The sequence below is a fragment of the Colias croceus genome, chromosome 22 (genome assembly GCF_905220415.1).
Source record: "Colias croceus chromosome 22, ilColCroc2.1".
Taxonomy (NCBI): Eukaryota; Metazoa; Arthropoda; class Insecta; order Lepidoptera; family Pieridae; genus Colias; species Colias croceus.
In genome coordinates, this window is record NC_059558.1 from 4,083,455 (window position 1) to 4,107,772 (window position 24,318).

At 34.3% G+C, this 24,318-nt stretch overlaps 1 protein-coding gene across 3 annotated transcripts in view; it reads right to left on the reverse strand.

Annotated features, from left to right (window-relative positions):
* LOC123701692 (KH domain-containing, RNA-binding, signal transduction-associated protein 2-like) overlaps window positions 1–24,318 on the reverse strand; it is a 115,311-nt gene that overhangs the window by 54,402 nt on the left and 36,591 nt on the right. For all 3 annotated transcript variants that reach the window (XR_006752771.1, XM_045649194.1, XM_045649193.1), the window contains exon 2: window positions 19,267–19,449. Coding sequence is in view for 2 of the 3 variants with exons in the window: in XM_045649194.1 (XP_045505150.1) it covers window positions 19,267–19,378 (112 nt within the window). In the remaining variant the exon portion in view is untranslated. The remainder of the gene's footprint in view (window positions 1–19,266; window positions 19,450–24,318) is intronic.

A 24,318-nucleotide genomic window follows, 5' to 3' on the forward strand; every position in this document is an offset into this window, starting at 1 on the left:
AGATAATGAGCTACCTGGTTGTGTCGATGTGTGTAATCATTTTGTGTTAAACTAGAGCATGCTCCCGTAATGTGCTGTATGGTTTCGGGCTGTCTCTGGCATTTGCGGCATCTATCTGTTGGTATATTTTCTTTTAGTATGTATTTTTTGTAATATTATTATATAACGTCCGCCCACAAAAACGAGGCACAATAATGATGAATTTAGTCATTTTTCAGTTGCATAATATGCGATCATCGGGTAGCGAGCAAATATCTTACTAGTATTCTACTCGAGTATCGTACCTATTCTAGAAGTATCGTAAATCGTAATGGGTGAAGGGCTTTAGTTATCGAGATTGTCGAGATCAAAACGTCGGTATCATAACGATTGACAATGTCAAAGAATAATTTGTTTTGACAACATTCGAATGTGTTGCAAAGAAATGATTTTCCAAATCCATGAAATCTATATTTTATTTATTGTTCATATATTTACGGAATTGAAATAATAATGTTATTAATTTAGATAAAAATGCATTACTACAAGGCTATTATTATATAAATATTTTGACGCATAACGGAAAGTTTTGTGAAGAATAAAAATTATAAACAAATATGTATCCATTGTATGCTTCCATCAAATTGGGGAGAGGTATTAAGCGACATCATTTTCATTGCTGAAGACGGGTCTATAAATTAGTTGTCGGTAATTACCGACTAATTTGTACAGACTACCGGTACAGGTTATTACCTACTGACGATTGAGCTGTCTAGACGCCTTCGTTGCTCAAATATTGGATAGATTTTAATAATTCGATTTTTAATATTCGAATGAGAAAATTAAATAAAATAATATAAAATATTCGATCACGAGGGATTCGAACCTGCATCTTATTGTCAAACCGTGGCAACTTAGATAGGTATGTCTTGCCATGATCCAACCGAATTCTGCCCCGTGATCGGTTTTATTAGATTAAATTATTTTTGTCTCCAGAGGTCTCATTTAACTGATTAACTAATTATCATAGTATATTGCGTTCATAAAAAAAAAATTGGTTTATAAAACTTAGCGCTGTTATAATAAACGAAACAATAACAATTTACATAAATAAATACTTTCGCTTCATTCCACGGCTGCCATTTCAATAAATGGAGTTATTTTTCATTAACTAGTCAAAGGAGAACTTCAAATATTATTAAATTTCATTCCGACTGTATTTATTTTACGTTAACTTCAGTTTATAGCTTAACTTGCGGTTTAAAGTGAGTTTAGTCATGTCGATAAAACACAACTTATAATCCATACTTACTAATATTATAAATGCGAAAGTAACTCTGTCTGTCTGTCTGTTACTCAATCACGCCTAAGCTACTGAACCAATTTGCATGAAATTCGGTATGGAGATATTTTAATACCCGAGGAAGGACATAGGCTACTTTTTACCACGGGACTTAGGATAGGTTTTATCCCGGAAATCCCACGGGAACTATGCGGGTTTTTCTTTAACTGCGCGGGCGAAGCTCGGGTCGGAAAGCTAGTTTAAGATAATTTCTTAAGAGGTTTAAAATTATTTTTTCTTATTTACCACGATAATTATTTCAAAGCCTCCTTCATAGACTTGAGCTGTAGTACAATCTTAGTTAATTTTGTGGTAAGAAATACGTATAAAGCCTTGTTTCCACTTGAGCATGCTCAGGCGAATGAGCGGCTCATTTGGCCGAGCCGCTCAAGTGGAGACGTCTGAGCACGCGCGGCCCGAGCATGCTCAGGCGTCTCCACTTGAGCAGCTCGGCCAAATGAGCCGCTCATTCGCCTGAGCATGCTCAAGTGGAAACAAGGCTTAAGCGAGCTAATTAGATATTATTCATACATTATTAGAATTTTGGTTCAATATTACTAGGATGTGTGTGTACATTTTATTTTCATTTATACCTTAATTGTGTAGGTACTATTAGCGCAAATGTGTACTTACTTCATTTTTGTCAAGTTTTATTTACACGATACAAAATCGTCTTTGTCGTCTTACCTCTTATCTTTATATCATTGCTTAAATTCATAAAAAAACCCTTTCAATTATTTTGACGTAAACCGTTACATACATATCTCATGCAATCAGTCGAACTTATTGTATCACAAAAATAGCACGACTTTACCCAAAATCACTGTAAACTATCTAAATGAAAGTAGTAGTTAAATGTAGTTTTTATTCACCAATAAAAACTACATTTAACTACGTTCATACATAAATAAGCATTTTGAAATCACTAATTCTTGAACTAATAATATTGGAAGTGCATTGGCGACCTGCCAGGGCTGGCAAGTGAGCAGTAAATTGGAAAGCCTCTTATTCTTATATAGAACCTCCTTCACTAGAGAGCCTATATGAAATAATGAATGCAGGCGAAACGGTCGAAGTCAAGTAATAAGTAATATTATTTTCAGGTGCTGTAGGTATATTAGGTATTACTATAAGATGTTTGTAATTTGTAAACAGTTTATTCATCGCCGTATGACAATTTTATTAAGGGCTTATTTTTCAATCGTTGGTTAAAACTTATTCATCGAATAACGTATTAAACTACCATTTCAAAAATGTATTCTAATTGTCCGTATTTGACAGTTTACAGGTGACATTTTAAAAAGTTCGTATAATACTTTATTGGACGGATAAATTTTAACCAAGGATTGAAAAATCGGCCCTAAACTTACTATAGGTATACGAGTTTGCGAAACGTGTCAACAAATTATTGTTTCCTGTTTTATATTTTGTTAACACACCTATATTTCTTACATTTTCTAAGCTCTTATCCAATTATCTCAATTTCAGAAAGTCAAATACAAATTCATAGCTTTTCTTGAACTACCAACGAATATCCAACTAATACAATAAAAAAACAAACTCGTTTAATTATCTCTCACGCTTAATACGAAGAGTAAATACAAATAGTAGAAAATATTAAGAAATTCAACAGACACCAGCAGTTCTTAGATAAAACTATAGTTCGATCCTCTATGGAATTAATTCTCTACGTGTATTGGGTTAGACTGCGTTGACAATCGTCGACTAGATTAGTTCGGACGACAGATATTATACTAGGTTCAGATGTGAATGGAACTTTCTCGAAGATCCTTTTGTAAGCCGTGAATTGTGATTTATTCTAGAAAGTGATCGTGTGAGCCAAATTTCAAGTCATTTTTGTTTGATGAGAATTTAGTATATTATTTGTCTTCTTTTTTTACAAAAACGACTGATAGGATATTCATGAAATTTAGCACTCACTGGATGGAACGAAGTCTTATAATGTATACCGAGAGAAGCTGGTAGGTAATAATATGATTTATACCAATTTAACTGTTTGTTTTATCGTATTTTCACGTCCAAATCGCTTTAGTTTCACAGTTTAACTTTGTTAGTCTACATTAACAATTTGTAAACTTTAAATTTCGTAATTGTTGTCGTAGCACCTACTTATCGATTTTTTATGCAATAAAATGTTCGGATATTACGTAAGTACTGCCAATAAATGGTCATTAGAGCAGTTTATCTAAATTTATATCCTATGCTTGTATCCCCGGGGATATTTTGAAGCTTTTACTTCGTAGGGAATAAAACAAAAGAGAATAAACTTTTCCGCCCGCTAATTGGCAAAAAATGAGCACCGAAAAATTTTTTTTACACGCGTAAATGATACGAGAAATTTAATATTTCCTTGGCAGTACTCTGTTTGAATTTGCATCTATAACAACTTTTTTCATGGACATGACTGTTTACAAATACCAAGTAAAGTAAATATTTTTACGCAAAATTTCCCTGTATTGCATTAGATTTAAGATTGATATTCCCTCCACAATAATTTATTTAACGATAAAGATTTAATTACACAAGGCACAAGCGATAAAATTCTCACAACGAACATACTTTCAGTGAAGTAGGGGCTACACCGTTGTTTAATTAATAGCAACAACGTGGCCGAACGAAACTTTACTCATTATACTTAAGGCTTATAGACGAAGTTGGTCAAAGTTGCTTGGCAGCAATTGCTTGACAAGTCTGGAAGTTCCCTCGAGGGATACATGGAAGTTTATCGCGATAGCCTTTGCGATACTTTCCAGACAGATATTAATAACCGAATACCACATAGGCAATGAACTTGCATAAGTCAATTATTTAATTGTATATTTAAATCGTTCTTAAAAAGCTCTATGGGCTATCATACTAAATCTTATATTCTAATATGTATTTATATTCCAGAATTAATTTGCTTCACGTATAAAATTGTCCTAGAAATTAAATGTTTACAAATTCATTAAGCAATGAACCTTCTTACTTCAAGATGGTTGTTTCAGTAAGAACAAATTGTTTTATAAGTTCAATAAGAATTTTCAGATATTATTTTTCAAGATATATCGAAGGTGAAGGGAATATACAAGCTTTACTATTCAAAGTATTAAGTGGTAGGTATTAACGTCAATGAACTTCATAGCACATTTAACCTTTCTTTACGATAAAGATGTTTTTAAAAAAGATCGTATAAAATGTCCATTCGGTGATATTGGAATACACTTGTGTCCATAGAGCTCGGAATGCTTTCGAGTTTCGACACTCGTCCTATATTCAATCTGTCTCCGAAATGGCGATTCTAGATCATTGACCTTTGAGTGTGATGGAATGACTTGGTTAAAAGTTTCCATTGTGTCTTGCTAGTTACATTTTTGAGGATAAACCGAGGTTTATTTAGTGACATTTTTGAATTGAAACTTCTTTAGGTGCATAGTGAGTAAAATTTCAAGGTCGCGTCATGGCAATACAGTCACGTCATGTCAATACCGTCACGTCATGGAGTAATGCGACGATTTTGGTATATTTGAATCTTACAAAAGAAGTTTCACTTCTGACACGTATGCTCGGCACACACGCTCTTTATGTACGTGTTAAGATTAACCTCGCTCGTTTAATTTTTGACGATATATTGAGATTTATTTATTGATTCTATTTTTATAAATATAAATATTATAAATATTATAGGACATTATTACACAAATCGACCTAGTCTCACAGTAAGCTCAATTAAGGCTTGTGTTGTGGGTACTAGGCGACGCGCGGATAAATATAATATTTAATAAATACATATATAGATAATAACACCCAGACCCAAGAACAAATAATTGAGTTCATCACACAAATATTTGCCCTGACCGGGGATCGAACCCGGGACCGTCGGCTCAGTAGGCAGTTACTTTACCACTGCGCCAACCGCGTCGTCCGTGTACTTCCGTGTATTTCCTACTAAAATTATAATAACGTGAGTAAGTACGAGAGAACATCATTAATTGAGTGATACTTAGCAGTGTTTTGGCTTTTGTAACAAAAGCAAAACACATTACCTACCTTTAGAAATACTTACGTGCTTTTGCTACGCGGTTGAAACCGTAGCACAGATAGTCTTTTAATAATAATTGAAAGGTATGTTATATTTTTTGTTGCAGGTATCTTAAAATTACAGATAATAATATTATGTTCGCAACTAACAAGTCTTATTTCTTTAACAAGGTGTCTTGTTGAAGCAAACCATAAGCAGACCGATTCTAACTCGTAAAACTGTTATTTCTATTGTGTTTTATTTCATTCGTCCATTATAAACACGATTTTATTAGCTTCACCTGTATGTTTGTATGTAACTTCAACAATGTATGCTTTTTTTGTGTATTTATTCATTCAATGTATTTTTAGCAAGCAGGAAAATTGTGAAAAGTATAAATTTACATTTACAACATATAAAAATACAGGTTTATACGGAACCCTCGGTGCGTGAGTCCGACTCGCACTTGGCCGGTTTTATTATTTTTAGCTATAAGTATCCATAAATTAAATGATTTAAATTCAAAGGTATAACGTATTTAACCAAAACTACATTTTGTTTATTTGAGGTTTTAACTATTTCAAAGCGATATTCATAATAATTGAAAATCTGTTGTGATTGACTAGCTGTTACACGCGGTTTATGTTGTTTTCATAAATATCATTATTTGCGGTCTGTGGTATTTATTGCATTGGTTGTTTAATAAATATTAATAATAGGTGTTTTATAATAAGCCATGTTTGAACATAAATTTATTAAAACTATTGTTTGTTAGTGGGTCAATTTAGAAATTATAGTAGTATATGAAAGAAAAGAATTAATCTGCTATTCAAATTAAATCGAATATTTATTTCAATGAAATAACTTGCTATAACTTAAAAATTTATCAAAACATATTTTTTTAGGTCTTGAGAATCTTGTCAATGTCCTAAAATAAACTCTTATATCATATTGAATGAAAAAATATTTGAGACCGAAAAAAATGTGTCTGTCCCTTAACTACAACGTACCTATTTAATTCAAACTTATATATTTATTCATAGAATTATACTTCTTCTAGAAGCACTTTTGAATCGTAATAACATATTTTTAACAATTACCACCGAATCGAAAAGCTTTTCCTACTGAGAAGAACCGGCAAGAGACTCTGTTGCTGTTCTTTTAAAATCATCATAATATTTATAAAAAGTTTATATATAAAATGTTTTGATATAAAAATAAATGATCGCCTGATGTTGCTGTTTATATTGTCCGTGCTAATAAAGGAATGTAACAGATTTTGAGATAAAAAGGAAATTATTACAATTTTTATATAGATAGGAATTGTTTCTTTTTTCGATAATATATATAAAAGTAATATTGACATGATTTTAAAAGAGCAACTATGGAGTTTCTTGCCGATTCTTCTCCATAGATACTGCTTTCCGAATCGGTGGTAAATGTTAAAAATACTTACCTATGTATTGACGATTCGAAAGTGCTACTAAATAGTAGTCTAATTGAATAAATGAATGTTTGAGTTTGAGTTTGAGTTTTGAGTTTGATATCTTCAAAGATAGATAATATTATGTATAATGTACATGACTACTGTCATTCTGGATTTTGGTTGGATTTTAATTATTATTTTTTATATTTATGACACTATCAACACAGAATACCTGCTTATATTAATGGTACCTAGCTAACGCTACCTACTGTGTACTCAAAAACACAAAAACTGATACGTTCAATACATATGAAGGACTTGCATAGAAATGTGAAAGTATAGAGCGGATAAAATACGAGTAAGTCCAAAAAGTTCCATAAAACTTTATCGGAGTTAATTTTACTTATTTCTTGTTTTAATGAACAATTTCAAATGGATAGACCTTATTTTCAGATTTAAATTGTGATATGATTTTATACAAAATTAGTCTAAACGTGATGAGACACGTGATGACAGATTGAATTCATAATAATAATAATAATCGCTCCTTGCCGATTTCGGCTACAGCGACTGCTATGTGTCGTCGTTAAGGTGGGTCAACAATGCCCTGTCGTGCGCTCGGAGATGGCTAATGTAGCCAATTTTAGCGAGGAATGTGCGGTCACATTTAGGGCAGGTCAAAACACCTCCTTGATAATTATAATAAATTGCCACAGGTGGTCGGGCTTTGAGCTCATCGCGTTTGGCATCCAGATCCCTGCAACGATCTTCCTCGAAAGCATTGATGTTTTGCTTTAACAGGTGTCTCCACTTTGAGCGATCATCAGCCAGAGATTCCCATCTGGAGGAATCGATGCCACATTTTTTCATGTGCCGCTTTAACACGTCCTTGTACCGTAGCAGTTGCCCTCCGTGTTTACGTTTGCCTTCCTGTAGCTCACAGTAGAAGATACGCTTAGCTATCCTTTCTTCAGGCATTCGGAGTACATGGCCACACCAACGTAATTGTCGTTGCATGAGAACCGCTTCTATACCGGTGGTGTTAGCGTGGCGAAGTATTTCTGTATTTCTGACTCGGTCAGACCATTTAACACCTAGTATATCTCGAAGGCACTGCAAATGGAAGCGATCAAGAATGCGTATGTGTTTACGATAGAGGCACCAAGTCTCCGATGCATATAGAAGATTGGGCAATACTATAGCCTTATAGACTGACACTTTTGTCGCCACTTTCAGATCATGAGAGCAAAGTACCTTCCGTCTCAGCTTACCAAAAGCAGCCGACGCCGCGTTAATTCTAGCATTTATTTCGCATTCAAGGTCGCACGTCGAAGATATGATACTACCCAGGTACTTAAACTTCCCTACCGGCTTCAGGACATCTTGGTGGAGACAGATATTCAATGGTCGGTTCACTGAACCCGATGACATTACTTCGGTTTTTCGGACGTTAATCTTGAGACCGAATTTGTTGCATGACTCACCAAGACCAGTCATGAGCCTTTGAAGAGAGTCAGAAGAGTCCGTTATAAAGCACAAGTCATCCGCATACATAATTTCAGTTATTATGGTATGAGAGACTTTAGTACGAGCACGCAGTCTGTCCAAATTGAAGAGCTTCCCATCCGTTCGAAACCTAATCCTTACTCCTACAGAAGCCATTTCGATGCAGTCCTTAATTACGACTGCAAAGTAGATTGCAAATAGTGTTGGTGCAAGAACACAACCCTGTTTAACACCACAGCTAACAGAAAAGTAATCTGATTGCTCTCCACCAACAGCGACGCAACATCTCATGTCGTCGTGAAAGAGCCTTATCATTCGAAGAAACTTCTCTGGGCAACCTACTTTTTTCAGTACTATCCATAGAGCCTTACGAGGAACACTGTCAAATGCCTTCTCTAAGTCAACAAAAGAGAGAAACAATGGTCGACTTTGCTCGCGACTTTTTTCCTGAAGTTGTCGTACAGAAAAAATTGCTTCACAGGTTCCTCGGCCAGGACGAAAGCCAAACTGAGTCTCCGGAAGGAGCTCTTCTGATAGTTTAAGAAGACGGTTGAGCAAGACTCTAGCAAAGATTTTACCAGGTACAGAAAGGAGTGAGACACCACGGTAGGAATTGCAATCTGATCGACTACCTTTGTTTTTGTACAGAGTGCAGATGCGAGAGATCTTAAAATCTGGTGGAAGCAGTTCTTCGTTCCACATTCGCACAAAAAACTGCCAAATCGTAGTATGTATCTCATTTCCACCATATTTAATCAATTCGCCAGGTATATTATCCACGCCAACCGCTTTTTTATTACTCTGCCCCCTGATGGCTCCTATTACCTCCAGCAACGAAGGTGGTTCTTCCAACTCTGGAACTTCCGGCGAACTAGGGAGATTATATATGTATTGAAAGTTTGGAGTTCGGTCGGTATTTAGTAAACAATTGAAGTATTCTGCCCATCGTCTTAGAATATCTTCTTTGGCAACAATAAGTTGAGTCCCGTCATGAGACCTGAGTGGCACACTGTTACGCGGTGTTATTCCAACCAGTTTCCTTAGTTCAGCATAAAATTCACCTAGCTGCTGGGTGCTGGAAAGCCATTGTAAATATTCGGATTTACGGAGCCACCAATTGTCTTTAGTGTCTCGTGTTAGTTTTCTTAGGTCTGAACTACTCTTTTTAATTTTTTCCAATAGATTATTATTTCGATGTTCATTACGATCATATTGTCTAAGGAGGGTGCGATGGTGACGAAGAGCTTCAGACAACTCGGCATCATTCTCATCAAACCAATCTTCATTCTTACGTTTCGTAATACCTAAGGCCTGTTTAGCCGTTGTTACAATTTGGGATGAGAACTTACTCCAACAAGCCAAGAGGTCACCGTCGTTATTCCCTGAAAGAACCTCATCATTTAACATATCTATGTACTGTTGGCGAGTATCAGGATCCCAAAGCTTATCCACATTAATACCCGCGGGCTTTACTCTGCAGGATCTGCGCGGGTATCGCATGCGGAGCCTTAATTTTATTAATATTAATCTATGATCTGACCAACAATGAGCACCACGCATCACGCGAGTTATAATAACCTGGGGCATGTCAACTTGCCGAACAATTGCGTAATCTATCAGATGCCAATGACGTGACCTAGGGTGCATCCATGTAGTTTTATATTTGTCTGGGAGCTGGAAGTGTGTGTTAGTAATAGACAGGTTAAACTGCGTACACAAACTTAGCAACAACTGGCCATTGCTGTTCATGTTCCCCACGCCATGTTTCCCCAGAACCTTGGGCCACGCCTTATAGTCACAGCCAACCCGCGCATTAAAGTCGCCCATCAGTAAAACTTTTTCTCTAGGTTGAATCTTCGCAAGAGTTCGAGTAAGTTCATCATAAAACCTTCCTTTAGTTTCGTCGTCCTTATCTAGCGTAGGTGCATACACACATATGATGTTGAGATAATTGTTATTGGTCATATGTAATCGCAAGGATATTATGCGATCTGATATGTACACTGGACACTCTTCAAGTCTATTTGCAATTAGAGTCTTAATGGCAAATCCGACGCCAGAGCGCCTGGGTTCAGAAGCTAAGGTCCCTTTCCAATAGAACTTGTATCCACCGCCTTGTTCTACAAGCTCGCCCTCGTCAGCTAAATGAGTCTCGCTGAGTGCAGCTATATCCACTTTGTAACGACCGAGTTCACGAGCTACGACGGCAGTCTTTCTTTCTGGACAGAGATTTGTGTCGGAATCGAGTAATGTACGCACGTTCCATGCGCCAAATGTCATGAAAGATGTAATTATTTGGTTTTTCTTAATTCTTCGTCGACCACGTGGAATTTGGGATGCCTTGGTAGCCGTGGTTACTACCACCCTTCAAGTTGTGGGATAAACATTTTTTTGGGACACCTTTTCTAGTCCCGTCCCCGGCTGGGCGGGGGAAGCAGTGTCACCCTAAATAGGGCTGCTTCGACACTCGGTATGCTGCCGAACCCGCACTGTTATCCCAAGTGCAGCGCAGGAGCGACCATCATTATCCAAGCCGCCTGTGTGCAGGCTTCCGACAAAGCCAGGTATGCATCACAACCTGACCTCTCTACTTCCACCTATCGCCACAGGTCTTAAAGAAGTCTCGAAGTCCTTATAGCATAGCAGTCTATTGCGCTACGATATATTAAGGTGCAAGAGCATACGCGCAGATGCAATTGCACACACTCGTCCTCTCTCTTCTGAGCCCAGTGGAACGGAGACCGCTAAGACTGGAAAAGAGATTGGATGATGTGTCTGGCCGACGGTCTCTTTGGCACCTCAACCGTCGCCCTAAGCCTTCCACCATGCTTTGCTATCTCGCCGAATCCGCCAGGTCCGTTGCATATCTGCTATGGTTGCCTTCATCGCCGAGACAGTCTTTGTGCACTGTGCAGGAGGTGTCTGCGATTAGACCATGTTAAGCAAACAAGGTCCCCCCTCATCCAGGTTTTGCCCGCGAGCCAACGCGGTTTCCCGGGGTGTGGCCGCTGCATGCACTACAGCTACTTGGAGCCACTGGTGAGAGGATTATGGGACACTCTACGGTTTTTGGAGCCCTATACCCTCGCAATAGGGTGGCTTATAGCACATCCAATGAACCTGCCGTGAGATGCCCCACTACACCTCTCTTGAATTCATATTTAATATACGAAGAGTCCCTATTTTAAGAATAGACATATTTTCATATTATGAAGATGAGTTTCGGCATCAAAAATGACGTGAAAAAATTTTGTGTGATCTCCAGCTATTTTAGAGGAAAATTTTAGTTTTCCATGACAGCATATTAATTATAGGAGCAATGCTTGCTGAAATATTAGTTAGAATTTGATGTATACGAAGGTTAATTAATGTGATCCTTCTTTAAACTCTAATCTAAAAATAAATAATAAATCTAAATGAATGTTCTTAATAATATGTTGTACCTAAGCTAAGCACGCTAAGCTGCATCGATTGAGAAGAAATAAAACCGTTTCAAGGATTGCTGTTATCTATTTTATCTCATTTTTCATTTATTCAACTAACGTGTGCTACAGAAAAACGTAGCAGGATATAGACTAGCTACATATTAGTAACAGATAATAGATATAAATAATTTTATTTAGATTTAAGCTTTCTTTCATTACAATTATGTTTTTATAATTTTACACATGCCTTCACAATTCCGTAACGTTCTCTTTCCACTGAATAACGTAGCAAATAAAATTAATAATTTCAAAAGGTCGTACATCGTATTTATTATTTATAGCGCTGTTTACCAACTGGGACTAATAAAAAAAGATTCAATGTGTATTATCCCACGTAATTTCGGTGCTATTATGCAAACCAGAGTGGGGACCAGTGTAAGATGAACCCTCATAATGGAACACATTATACTCTTTGATATTTGATATGGCCAGGCTGTTCTCGAGTGTATAATTTGTATAGAGAGATGTATATAACAGCAGAATATCTAATAGTTATTACGTAATATAAGTATGTTTATTTGGTTTGGTTGCAGAGGTTAATTTGTCATTTGCATATTTTTGTTATTTCTTACCCCAAATTAAGCAAATCTTGAAGTGTTATTATAAATTGATAACTAAATTCCTGATAAAAGATTTTTAAATCAAAATATGTTATTATATAGGTACCTACCTATCCAATATATTATTATATTGCCAGAAATAAAGTAGAACATAATTGTTTATTCGCACAAAATAGCAACGACTGAATTTCTCAACATCGTCTTTTAATTTTATTTATTTTACTGTAAGTTCTCTTTTTATAAACTGTATTAATTGGTATAAATCAAGCAATTTATAATTGGAACCGTAGTATGTATGCCACTTATAAAATAATATCATGCAATGCCAGCTTCATACCAACATACCCATGTAATTGAGGCATATTTTAAATGTGAAAAAATTTGCTGCTTTGTTAAAAATTTTGCATTTCAAATCATCAAAATATATTTATTCTTGGCCCTTGATTATTATGAATCAAAAGAGTATCAAAATACGTGTCTACATAAGGAGCAAAAAAAAAAAAAACAAATAGAATACATAATTATTGTGACATATTTTAAATGTAGAAAATTTAGCTGCTATGTAAAAGTTTTTGCATTTTACAACATCTATATAGGTACATTTCTTCTAAGCCCTTCCTTAGTATAAAGCAAAGCAATAACAAATACGTGTCTTCATGAAACGCAAAACAAATAAAAAACAGAAAGAATAAATAATTAATTTGCGCGTAACTTTCACGTTATCTCGCGACAGCAAATGACAAATTTCCTCCCCCCTTTAGATATTAATGAATCATTAAAATTCTTGGCAATGCTCTTCCTATCTTGTATTTTAATCAAAAAAGTACATTAAATCAAATCATCTGTGTCTGGGTGTTGATTATAAGTATTCATTTAAAATTATATAATATGTAGATATGTTTATCAGCCATCTGGTTACCATAACACAAGCGAAAGCTTAGTATGGGATCAGATCGTGCCGTGTGTGAAAATTGTCCTGAAATATTTATTTATTTATTTATTTATCTGAAAAACAAGTAGGTATTTCATAGAGTTAGGCTATTGTAGGCTAACTACATGCCTTCTTTGTTAGAATGTAGTTTTAAGAATTGATGAAGCAGAAATGTTATCTACCCTATCTAATTTTTGCTCGAACATCTACTAGATGAAAATAATATGTACCTAGTAATATACATAGATACCAAACTATTTTACTTGAGGTATATTTTCTAAGTTATAGGGAACAATGGGTGAATATAGGTCGTGAGTTCAGAATAGAGTGGACTACTAAAATTGACCAACGAATCAAGAATCTCGATTGTTTTCATCTCCAGTAAATATCAAAAGTTAGTATCAACCGCTCATCTTTCAATCCTTTACTGTGTAAAATGTATAAAACATCTACTTTCTTCAAACCCTTAAAACAAAACACACACTTTTTTACTATTCCCTCAAAATGAATAAGCAATATGAGGGGTCTTCCTTACTGGTCATATTTCTGTAACGACTGTAGTAATATTGTGGAGCGAGTGAATATAATGATGCAATATGGCGCCTTTTTCGATTAATCGAAAGAGGAATGCTTTATACACATTTGTACTTTAATATTCTGAGAGTTCTTTTTTTATTAAATCGTGTCAACTTGTTTCAGGACATGTCTATTTTAAGGTTCTTAATATACTTAGGTAAGCTTTTCAAGAAATAAGATTAAATTAAAACTAGTTTATTCTATTAGCTATAAACTATGATATATAAAAGAGCTAGATACGTTACCCGCTCTCTATTTTGGCAAGAAAAAACTCAGGTAAGTGCCCGAGTTTCACTTAGTCACGCACCATTCAGCATCGTGGCTGGACGTTCTTTTTGTATTTTAATCGGCAGTTGTTATTACGAAGTACATGAGTGAGACATGTATTATGTCTCGTGCGTGAGAGTGAAAGAGAGAACAACTGTATTGGTGATAATGCGTTAGTAAGTAGGTATGTATTAATTACGCTGTTTTTTAGTGCAATGATGTTGGCGTATGCCGCGTCTACTAGTATAATAGGTCATTGGCTATAAATTAATATTATGCATAAAAGTGAATTGTTGAACAGTAAAATAAAGGCTAAGGCTTTAGAAACTCGTACTTAGATCTAAAATCTAACCCAAAGCAGACAAATATGATAAAAAACTCATTTTCCGACCAGCTCTTTCTAAAAATTTCAGCAGATTTATTTCGTATACCGTCTCAGATATTTGTGTGCGAAATCTATATAATACGATAGAGATATTATATTCATGATTTTATAGCTCTTAAATATCCTTCCGTCAGCGGTCAGTCATAACACAAACGGTAATCAATCTTGAGGTAAGGGGTTCCAAACACGCCATCTTACCAAAAGTATTAATAAGGGGGAATTATTGCAGCAAATTATACTTTTAGGACATTTTATAGGTATTTTTTGATAATGTCTTCAGTCTTAGTTTCCTTAGAATTTATAATCGATTAAAAAAGGGGCGAAGGTTCCAATTACTGCAATAAAACGTAACATTTTTCGGGTAAAAACAGTTTTACATTTTTTTAACCCAAACTAATATTTTTTTGTGAAAAATTTCCAACACACACGATAAAAATTGTAAAATTGTTAAAATTATTTTATCTTAACTGAAAATCCCAAAAAGTATGACGGTTTTGTATGCGTTGTTTGGTAACAAACGTTCTCAAAAACAATAGCATCTCAAATATATACGTTCCTGTTAACAATATCGTTTAAGCATTTAATTAGTCACTTTCATTCGTGCAACGATTAATGTACTAACATTTTTCCATAACGACCATTAATTCGTCACGCCATACCGAACCTACACGTGTTCGTTAATTGCTTTAATTCAATAATACTTTACTGAGAATTTTACAGAGATTTTAATATATTTTTCATAGTTTCATGTTTTTTGAAGTGAAAATTCATTAGGCACGTTGAGAGTAAAATTTCAAAGTCGCTTCTTGGTAATTAATACCACTACTGACACGTCAAGAAGTAAAGCGACGATCTTGGTATCTTTGAATCTTGGCAAAGAAGTATTACTTCTGACACGTGTGCTCGACACAGACGTTCTTTTTTAAATAATACATACATACCTTGAAATAAACTATAACATTTTATGACAAACTTATACCCAACTAAAAAATATTGAAAAAGTATGAAAGAAGATTGAAAATGAACGTGGAATGTAATATGTACTGGTATTATTTTGATGGTACAAAATAAAATAAGTTCATACTATAGGTACGTATAATGATAATATTATTAAATAAATCGATAGAACAATCTTATAAAACACCATGGGCGTAGCTAGCCATGGGCTCAAGGTGGGGCAACAATAAAAAAATAATAACTAGCAACTGTATGTACCCAAAGTCATATCCTGAGCGCTGAGACAAACGTCAAAACGAAAAGGAATAGAATTCGCTAGCGATACTAATAATTTTCATAAGCGTATGATATTTCGCTAAGGATTTGTCCAACGACGAAGACGACCACAAACATAATTTTCATCCAGTCGCAATTTAACAAAATTCTGTAAAACACACTTAAAAATAAAATATTCAAATTTCCTGTCGTTCAGGTGACTGGAATTTTTTTTGCGAATAATGAATGAAAACATAGATTTTTCATAGAAACGGTGGCTCCTAGAAAAAAATTGAATTGGAAGTTTTTTATAGATAATTTTATGATCTACAATTTTGGTCCCAGGTGATTCTAAGATTAACTTATCGTCTCGGCGAAAAACGCAAAAAACCTATTTTGTTATTAATTGACCTCGAAATTTTTTTCTATCCGAATTTTGTCTGGATGGGAATTTTGGTCGTTGTCGTCGTCGTCGTTGGTAGTGTGACCGAACCATTACTAAAATGTCATGAGCTCAATAATTATTAGCGATAGCAGTTTCTATTCCTTAGCGTTTATTCGTGGTTTATTCTATTCTCTGCCATTAGTCTCGACCTACAGGTCTTCGAACCTCAAATGCCAATTTGCGAAGGCATTTGCGAAGGCATTTGCGAAGGCATTTGCGAAGGCATTTGCGAAGGCATTTGCGAAGGCATTTGCGAAGGCATTTGCGAAGGCATTTGCGAAGGCATTTGCGAAGGCATTTGCGAAGGCATTTGCGAAGGCATTTGCGAAGGCATTTGCGAAGGCATTTGCGAAGGCATTTGCGAAGGCATTTGCGAAGGCATTTGCGAAGGCATTTGCGAAGGCATTTGCGAAGGCATTTGCGAAGGCATTTGCGAAGGCATTTTCGAAGGCATTTGCGAAGGCATTTGCGAAGGCATTTGCGAAGGCATTTGCGAAGGCATTTGCGAAGGCATTTGCGAAGGCATTTGCGAAGGCATTTGCGAAGGCATTTTCGAAGGCATTTGCGAACGCATTGCGCATGACATTTGCGATGGCATCTACTTTACCTTGAAAACTTTTTTATAATACTAACTTTATTCTGTGTAATATTTTCTGAAACTTTTTTTTTCTAAGGCCCATATTTTTTTGAGTTGGTACTCACGTGATACATTCTATAGAACGTGAAACGTAAAAGAAAAGTGAAATTGGATAAGATAGTGGGGTAACTAACTGTACTACACTCATTTTTCTTACAGTTCATGTAACATAGAAGCCACAGCTATTTTCTTTTTTCGTGTGTAATTCGTTATTCGAATTATTCTTATTCAAAACACCTCAATGTTCACCTACCACATCACGAAATAGATCCAAAATGGTCGCTGGGCGTATGAAAATTATTTGTTAGTCAGTCAATGTAGAGGTAAATAATACTAATGTTTAGGTTTCATTTTCTGTGATCAAGCCTGGGTGGGGCAAGCGCCCCACCCTGCCCCACCGTGGCTACGCCCATGTAAAGCACAGTATATAACAGTTATAACAGAATTGAAGATTTGCGCTTAATAGTGTATAAAGAGCTTCTTTCATTATAAATACTGTCCTGAAATAATCAAAGTGCTTTACGAAATCAAGTTGAAATCCTACTAATATTATAAATGCGATATTTTGTGAGGATGTGTGTGTGTGTGTGTTTGTTACTCTTTCACGCAAATTCTACTGAACCGATTACAATGAAATTTAACACACGTATAGAGGTTAACTTGGATTAACAGATAGGATAGGTTTTATCCCGGAAATCCCACGGGAACGGGATCTATGCGGGTTTTCCGTTGAAAACGCGGGCGAAGCCGCGGGCTCAAATCTAGTACTAAATACGTCTGAGTTAACTTCTCTACAAGTATGTTGTTCGTCCAGCTCATCTATAACTAGAGTTGTAAGCGCTGGTCTAGTTTCTTGTTGGAAACCGAATTGTTCTAGTTTTGCCCAGTTTAGGAATAAATGACGTTCCGTAGAAACAGAAATTCTACTCGATATTAATTAAAATTAATCTTCTCTTATTACAAATCCATTCAATGAAGTGATTTATATGTAAGAAAAAAATCGAGTTTGTTTGAACGTGCTAATCTCAGGAACTACTGGTCCGATTTGAAAAATTATTTCACGCTAAGACCAACAGGAGCGGAGCACTGCGGGTGAAACCGCGGGGAAACGCTAGTTATACATAAAATAGGTAGCTTTTGCACCGTAAAAATAAGATTTTCCAAAGTTCAACCAAGTCGTGTCATAAAAAAGTTTGAGCACTCAACAAATCCAAGGCTTATAACTTATTACGTAGCCCGAAAAGAATTTTACTCGACTATATTTCGTAACTATGAATAAAACAGGTAAAAAGGTTTTGTGGCTTATTTATACATAGTGTAGTTTTGATTTTCGTTTTAAGTTTTAAGTCGCACACTTTGTAGCGTTATAATGAACACTTAAGAATTTTGAGACCCATATTAATAAGAGCCAACAGGAACAAAATAAGATTAAAATACAAACATTATAAAACAAAATTTCCTTTAACATTTAATATTAGTATTTGGTAAGCAAGGTAAAATTTTCAATGAAGATGTTGCAGGTGGCTTCGTCGGCATTTTTGAGGACATAATATAGGTTATATTCCTGATGAATATCCTGCTGATTTCGTAAGTGTCCGATAAGTAAGTAAGATATCAATTGTAAAGAACATTATATTATAGACTGGAGACATGCTATAGTTTCATTTGAATGTAGTATCGCTTCAATCAAAATACATACACATCTATTTTATCCTCTTAGTATACCCCTAAAATATCACTTCCGTGTCCCCTTTATTAGATTTACAAACACCAAGATTCATTTTGAATCATTTTAAGGTTGCAATTAGAAACGCAAACAATTCATATCCGTCATATATATTCAGGATTGCAAGTAGCGTAAATAATTGTACAATTTATATACACAGCATTAACAACGTACCCTATTAGAATAATGCTTCCCCATTCTTAACTGGGTCAACAGAACACAATTAATGAATCAGGCCGCGGATACTCGATGTTTTTGCAATTAATATCTACTATATTTATGTACAAACTATTTAATATTAAATTTAAATTGGAATGACATTTCCAGATCGTACGATTTTGTATTGGCGACACTGTTGAACTAGTAATTAGTGGAATTAGTGCCTTGTTTTTATTAAGATTTAAGTTTGTATATCCCTGATTTCTAATCCAAGTTTGTAGCAGTACAAATGCGGTAAGAAATTTATCATCACAATTTTCTTTAAACTTTTTTTTTGTGTTACAGTATCTTATGACATTAGGCTATTATTATTATACTGACAAAATTGGTAAAAAAACTACAAGAATGTTACACAAACACCAGTATTCTAATACCAGAGAAACCTGCCGACGAGATATATAGATATAGACTTTGGCGCGCGGCAAATAGTGTCTATCTTGCGCGAGATATGTCGTGGAGCGCATTCTAAGCTGACATTGCATAATCAACTCTTCATATAGCTAAATAAAGTCCAGAAATATATAGAATAAATAGCACTATAAAGCTCACCATTCTTGTGTCCATAGTAGCCAGCGCCAGACGAAGAGCCGCTGCCGGTGGACGAGGCCTGCTGCGGCCTGCCCTCGTCGTCCGCCTCCAGGGGCAGAGTTGTCGCCTCCATTGCTAATTATAACACTACACTCTCATCACTGCACTATACATTGTATCACAAATTGCACTACACTTTAGTACCTGGAACAAAAATTGTATGGTCAATTATAATAATCAATCCTGCTATGCCTCTTTAAACTCTAGTTGAATTGTTAGTACCATTATTATTAATTACTTTCTTACAAACAGTTCCATATATAAAAATGACTTTAAATAATCATGCCGTGATTTGCCAAGATATTTTTAATTTAATTACCCCAATAAGAATATGAACAAATTGAATTACAGAATTGAGTTAGGATCTATTAATTTTGCCACGATAACTTTACTGGCCTACTCTTAATGCAGTATTAATGCAAAGTGCATCGCCTGAACTAATAGGTATTCAAACCTCTATTGGAGATCAAAGCCGGCGATCCTGCCCCTGTAGACAAGTGGCTTTCTATTAGCGTAACGTTTGATAGAATAGATTAAGAATGTATGAGATTGACGTCGATACATTTATCTACAGCTTATGTCAATCTCATACATTCATAATCTATTCTATCAAACGTTACGCTAAACGAAAGCCACTTGTCTAACCCCCCTGTTATCAAACTTCATTATATCCCCAGAGCACTGATTAAGCTCAACGCAGTAAATACATTTCTATGCGTCTAGAAATTCACATAGAAAAAGTACTCGGAAATTCTGCCCCTAAAAATGTTGTACATCGCTTCTTCAATTAAATGTGTAAAAACCAGAACATGATAAAAAGTTACCATGCATCATTTATAATCCACAATATTCCAGATAAGAGTCCTATACTGAAATCCCGTGATACACTACAATGTAAGTTAAATCTTGGATACTTGAAAATAAAACGAGAACCATCTAATATCTAATATATATTATAAAGGCGAAAGTTTGTATGGATGTATGGATGTATGGATGTTTGTTACTCTTTCACGTAAAAACTACTGAACCGATTACAATGAAATTTAGCACACATATAGAGGGTAACTTGGATTAACACATAGGATAGTTAATCCCGGAAATCCCACGGGAACGGGAACTATGCGGGTTTTCCTTTGCAAACGCGGGCGAAGCCGCGGGCGGAAATCTAGTTTGGAAATAACTCTTCAGGTAAGACCTTCCAATAGTTTTACCAAAAGTGTTATGTTACCAGAGTATGCAAGGTAATGCGCTCAAACCAACTGAATAATGTAGAAATACGTACGGCCAAGATCCATTGCTTAAAGTATTAAAATTCAACGTGCAAGGAAAATTTTAAAACTTGCTCTAAAAGGCAACGCGAGACTGTGATGGACTGATATGTCAAAGAAAAACACGTGTATTTGTGGGTTATTTATGTGTTGAAATAGAACTAAAGTGCATTTTTACTTTTTAGTGTGAAGTATATTTTGTATGGAATAGATTAGCGAAAGAACTTTAAACAGAATGTATGTAGTTCTATGGATTTTGAGCTCTTGGAGAGAAATGATATGTTCTATATGAATTGAACGTGCTCTCGTTTTCAAATTTAAATATCAATAGTAAGTTTTGTCTATCTGTTAAAACTTACATTAACACATTTTATTCGCTTTACGGTTAATATAATTTGATATAGAGATTGGTGTGAACCTGATAAACGATAACTTATTTTTAGACGCTTAATTCGTGACGAACAAATTTTGAATTGAAACGAATGTGAAAAAAACTAAAGTAATCGAATAAATCACGACTCTCTATTTATATGATGTTCTTGCTAAGTATTTCAATAAATAAATAATAATATTGCATAATTATATTAATAATTGTATAAAATTTCTATTAAATGATTTTTTCTCATAAATATTGTTCTATAGTAATCATGCGAAAAACCAACTCTGTGTAAAGTTAATATGGAAATTCCAGTGAAATTTGCATGCAGTTTTGTAGCTCGGTTAATTATGAATAAGCCACAGCACATAGTAGGTACCAACGTAAAATTATAATTTGTTGACTAAATAGGAAATGAAGATATACCTCTATTATATTATACGAAAAATTATAAAGAAGATATTATATTTATGAATGTCTTAACTTTACAGTAATTACCTATAATTTCAATTCATATTAATTTCAGGACTAAATTTTCAAATTCTATAAGTTCAAATTTGTTTATATAACATTATATTATGTACATTTATTAAAAATACTAGTTGCGCTCCGCGGTTTCACCCGCGTGGCTCCGCTTTTGTTGGTATAAGCGTGATGATATATAGCCTATAGCCTTCCTCGATAAATGGGCTAAACACCGAAATAATTTTTCAAATCGGACCAGTAGTTCTTGAGATTAGCGCGTTCAAACAAAAAAACAAACTCTTCAGCTTTATAATATTATTAGCATAGATAATTCCAAAATTAGGGAGTTAGTAAAATACAAATACAACGCCTATATTATACCGTATTTAATCTTATATTCAGTTTTACAATTACCTTTTTAATTTATACCCACAGATAAGCATTCGTATTAACCTATATACTACAGTTCATTCATGCCGGTCCGTGCCAACAACGCTGATCTTTGGCTTTGTAATCCGGATTGCGAATCTATTTGCTGTAATGTCCATTAATTAAATACTGCATTGTTTATTGGGACGCTTTCCCACTGGGTTTATTGCAAATTCCTGTTTGTATTAAAATAGTCGTGTAAAATACATGGACTATGCAGCTTTATTTTCGAAAGGAATATTCTTCTTTGCTGCTCCGCTCTTATAAGTTATAGCATATTGTTATATAGCCTATTGTTTTTTTTTTCAATAAATGAACTAATTAATACAAAATAATGAAGAATATTTTTTTAATCCCATTAGCTACAAGACTGCGAAGTCTCATCAAAATCCGAAATTTTTTGACGTGTTGAAAATAATAGGTAGATGTTATGTGTTACGTAACCTATAGTCGAACTTTTGTTCCTCATTTTTCCTTCACCACTTGAAGCAGTAGTAAACAGTAGTAATGAGGATAAAAAGTAAATTTTTGAACGATCGTTTTCCAATAAATCCACGCCTTTTAATAGCAAATTGAAATCCAAACCACTAAGCCACTATATCTCTACGTGCTGAATTATTCAGGTATCAGGCACAATTATTGTTAAAATTCTACAATTCGTCTATTTTTCGTGCATTCAGTATTAAATCGGTCAGTGTATAACCATTGGACTGCGCATCAAAAGATCCAAATGAATCAAACAGTGAACGTTTTATTAACCTCGTAGGTGTTAATGGCCCATCGATTTAACTCGAAAGCTATTTATAAAAGTTCACTGATGATTTTAATTACGATATACGTACATTCAATGCATCGGTATACATATCGGTATACATACCGATGCATTGAATGTACGTATATCGTAATTACATATAATATACATGTATATTTAAATGTCATTCAATAAAGGCTCTAGTCATTTAATCAAATAGCTGATTCCACCAGATGACAGCGAAGTATTTATATGATGATAATATCATAAAAGTGAAACTCTGTCTGTCTGTTTCACGGCTATAGAGTATCTTTTTGGATAATTTTTTTTAAGGAAAATAGTTGAAAGCGTATAAGTGTAATAATAAGTGGCTTGCTTTTTTCTGAAGGATTGAAATATACCGAAGGTTGTATAAACTGTTTTCTTACTTTAATCCGCAGTATAGGTACTACTTTTCTATTAAATGTAATTAGAAAAATAGTATACTGGCACTGATTTATCCTCGATGAGATTATCATGTCTCTGTAGAATATAATTTTACTTTAATTCTAGCTTATAAATACAGCACAAATAGAAATAATGAATTTAGTCTATCTCTACAGATTCCTCCGAGATAGAATGTACATCAGAAACATTCTTCTATAAAACATGCATTGCATATAACAAATTGTATCGTAAATTACATAATATACTTGAAGAGAATATATTTCCTCTAGAAACGAGTATTTTGACAAACATAATAATATATTACCATCGTCTGTGAGTCAACCCTCAATAATGTAGCATTAAGGAGTCACGATATTTGTAAATTAGGCGCAATCGTTGCCAAAACTATAATAATAAGGGCTCTCACTGTATTTTGAGAACAAATTACTGAGCTGTATAATATAAGGCTGGTTATACACGATTGTTTTTTATATACCTAAAATAAAATAAATAATTGACACCACGATATGGTAAATACGATTATTTTTAACAGACACATGTTCACCGTATTTAAACACTTCATTTAAAACATGTCTTTAAACTTATGAATTAACAGTGAACTGATACGAAATGAATATAGAAAACAACATTATTTCTAAGCATAGAAAAGGCGTTTTATTTCGCTTTTTAGTAAAAATAATTATATTAATTTTCGTTTGCTTGCAAGATACTAATTAGAATTATCAATAATAATTATAAATATTATAATCAATAAATATAATGTAGTTTTAAAACATGATCCTTTTAAAAAAAACGCAACGTGCTTGTCGCCCTAAATACTACGGGTTTATAATAAGAACACGTTATTACAAAAGCTGTTATTATTTATGCTTTATAATTATGTTAGCTTAAGTATTTTCCTTTATTGGATATTTAAGTACATAATATAGTATATAATTAGGTTGTATTTGCCAACAATATAGAAAAATTGGATTAAAATTATGTAGGTACCAAGTATAAGTCATTATAAACGTCAACAATATACTTAAATAATTAAATAAACAAATGCCATTCAAATAAATGAACCAATCGTCAGAATACACATGGAAATAAATTCAAACCTGCTAAAAACTAAACTACAAAATAATCAATTTAGCGCGGTTTAAAATGGTTGCTACAAATAGAATCGAAACTTCACAATATTTTATTTTGTTGCAATTTTAAATTAGCGCGTCGTGGAATTTTATATTTGTATGAGTATTAGTATTGTTATAATAAAACATAATTTATAGAGCAGA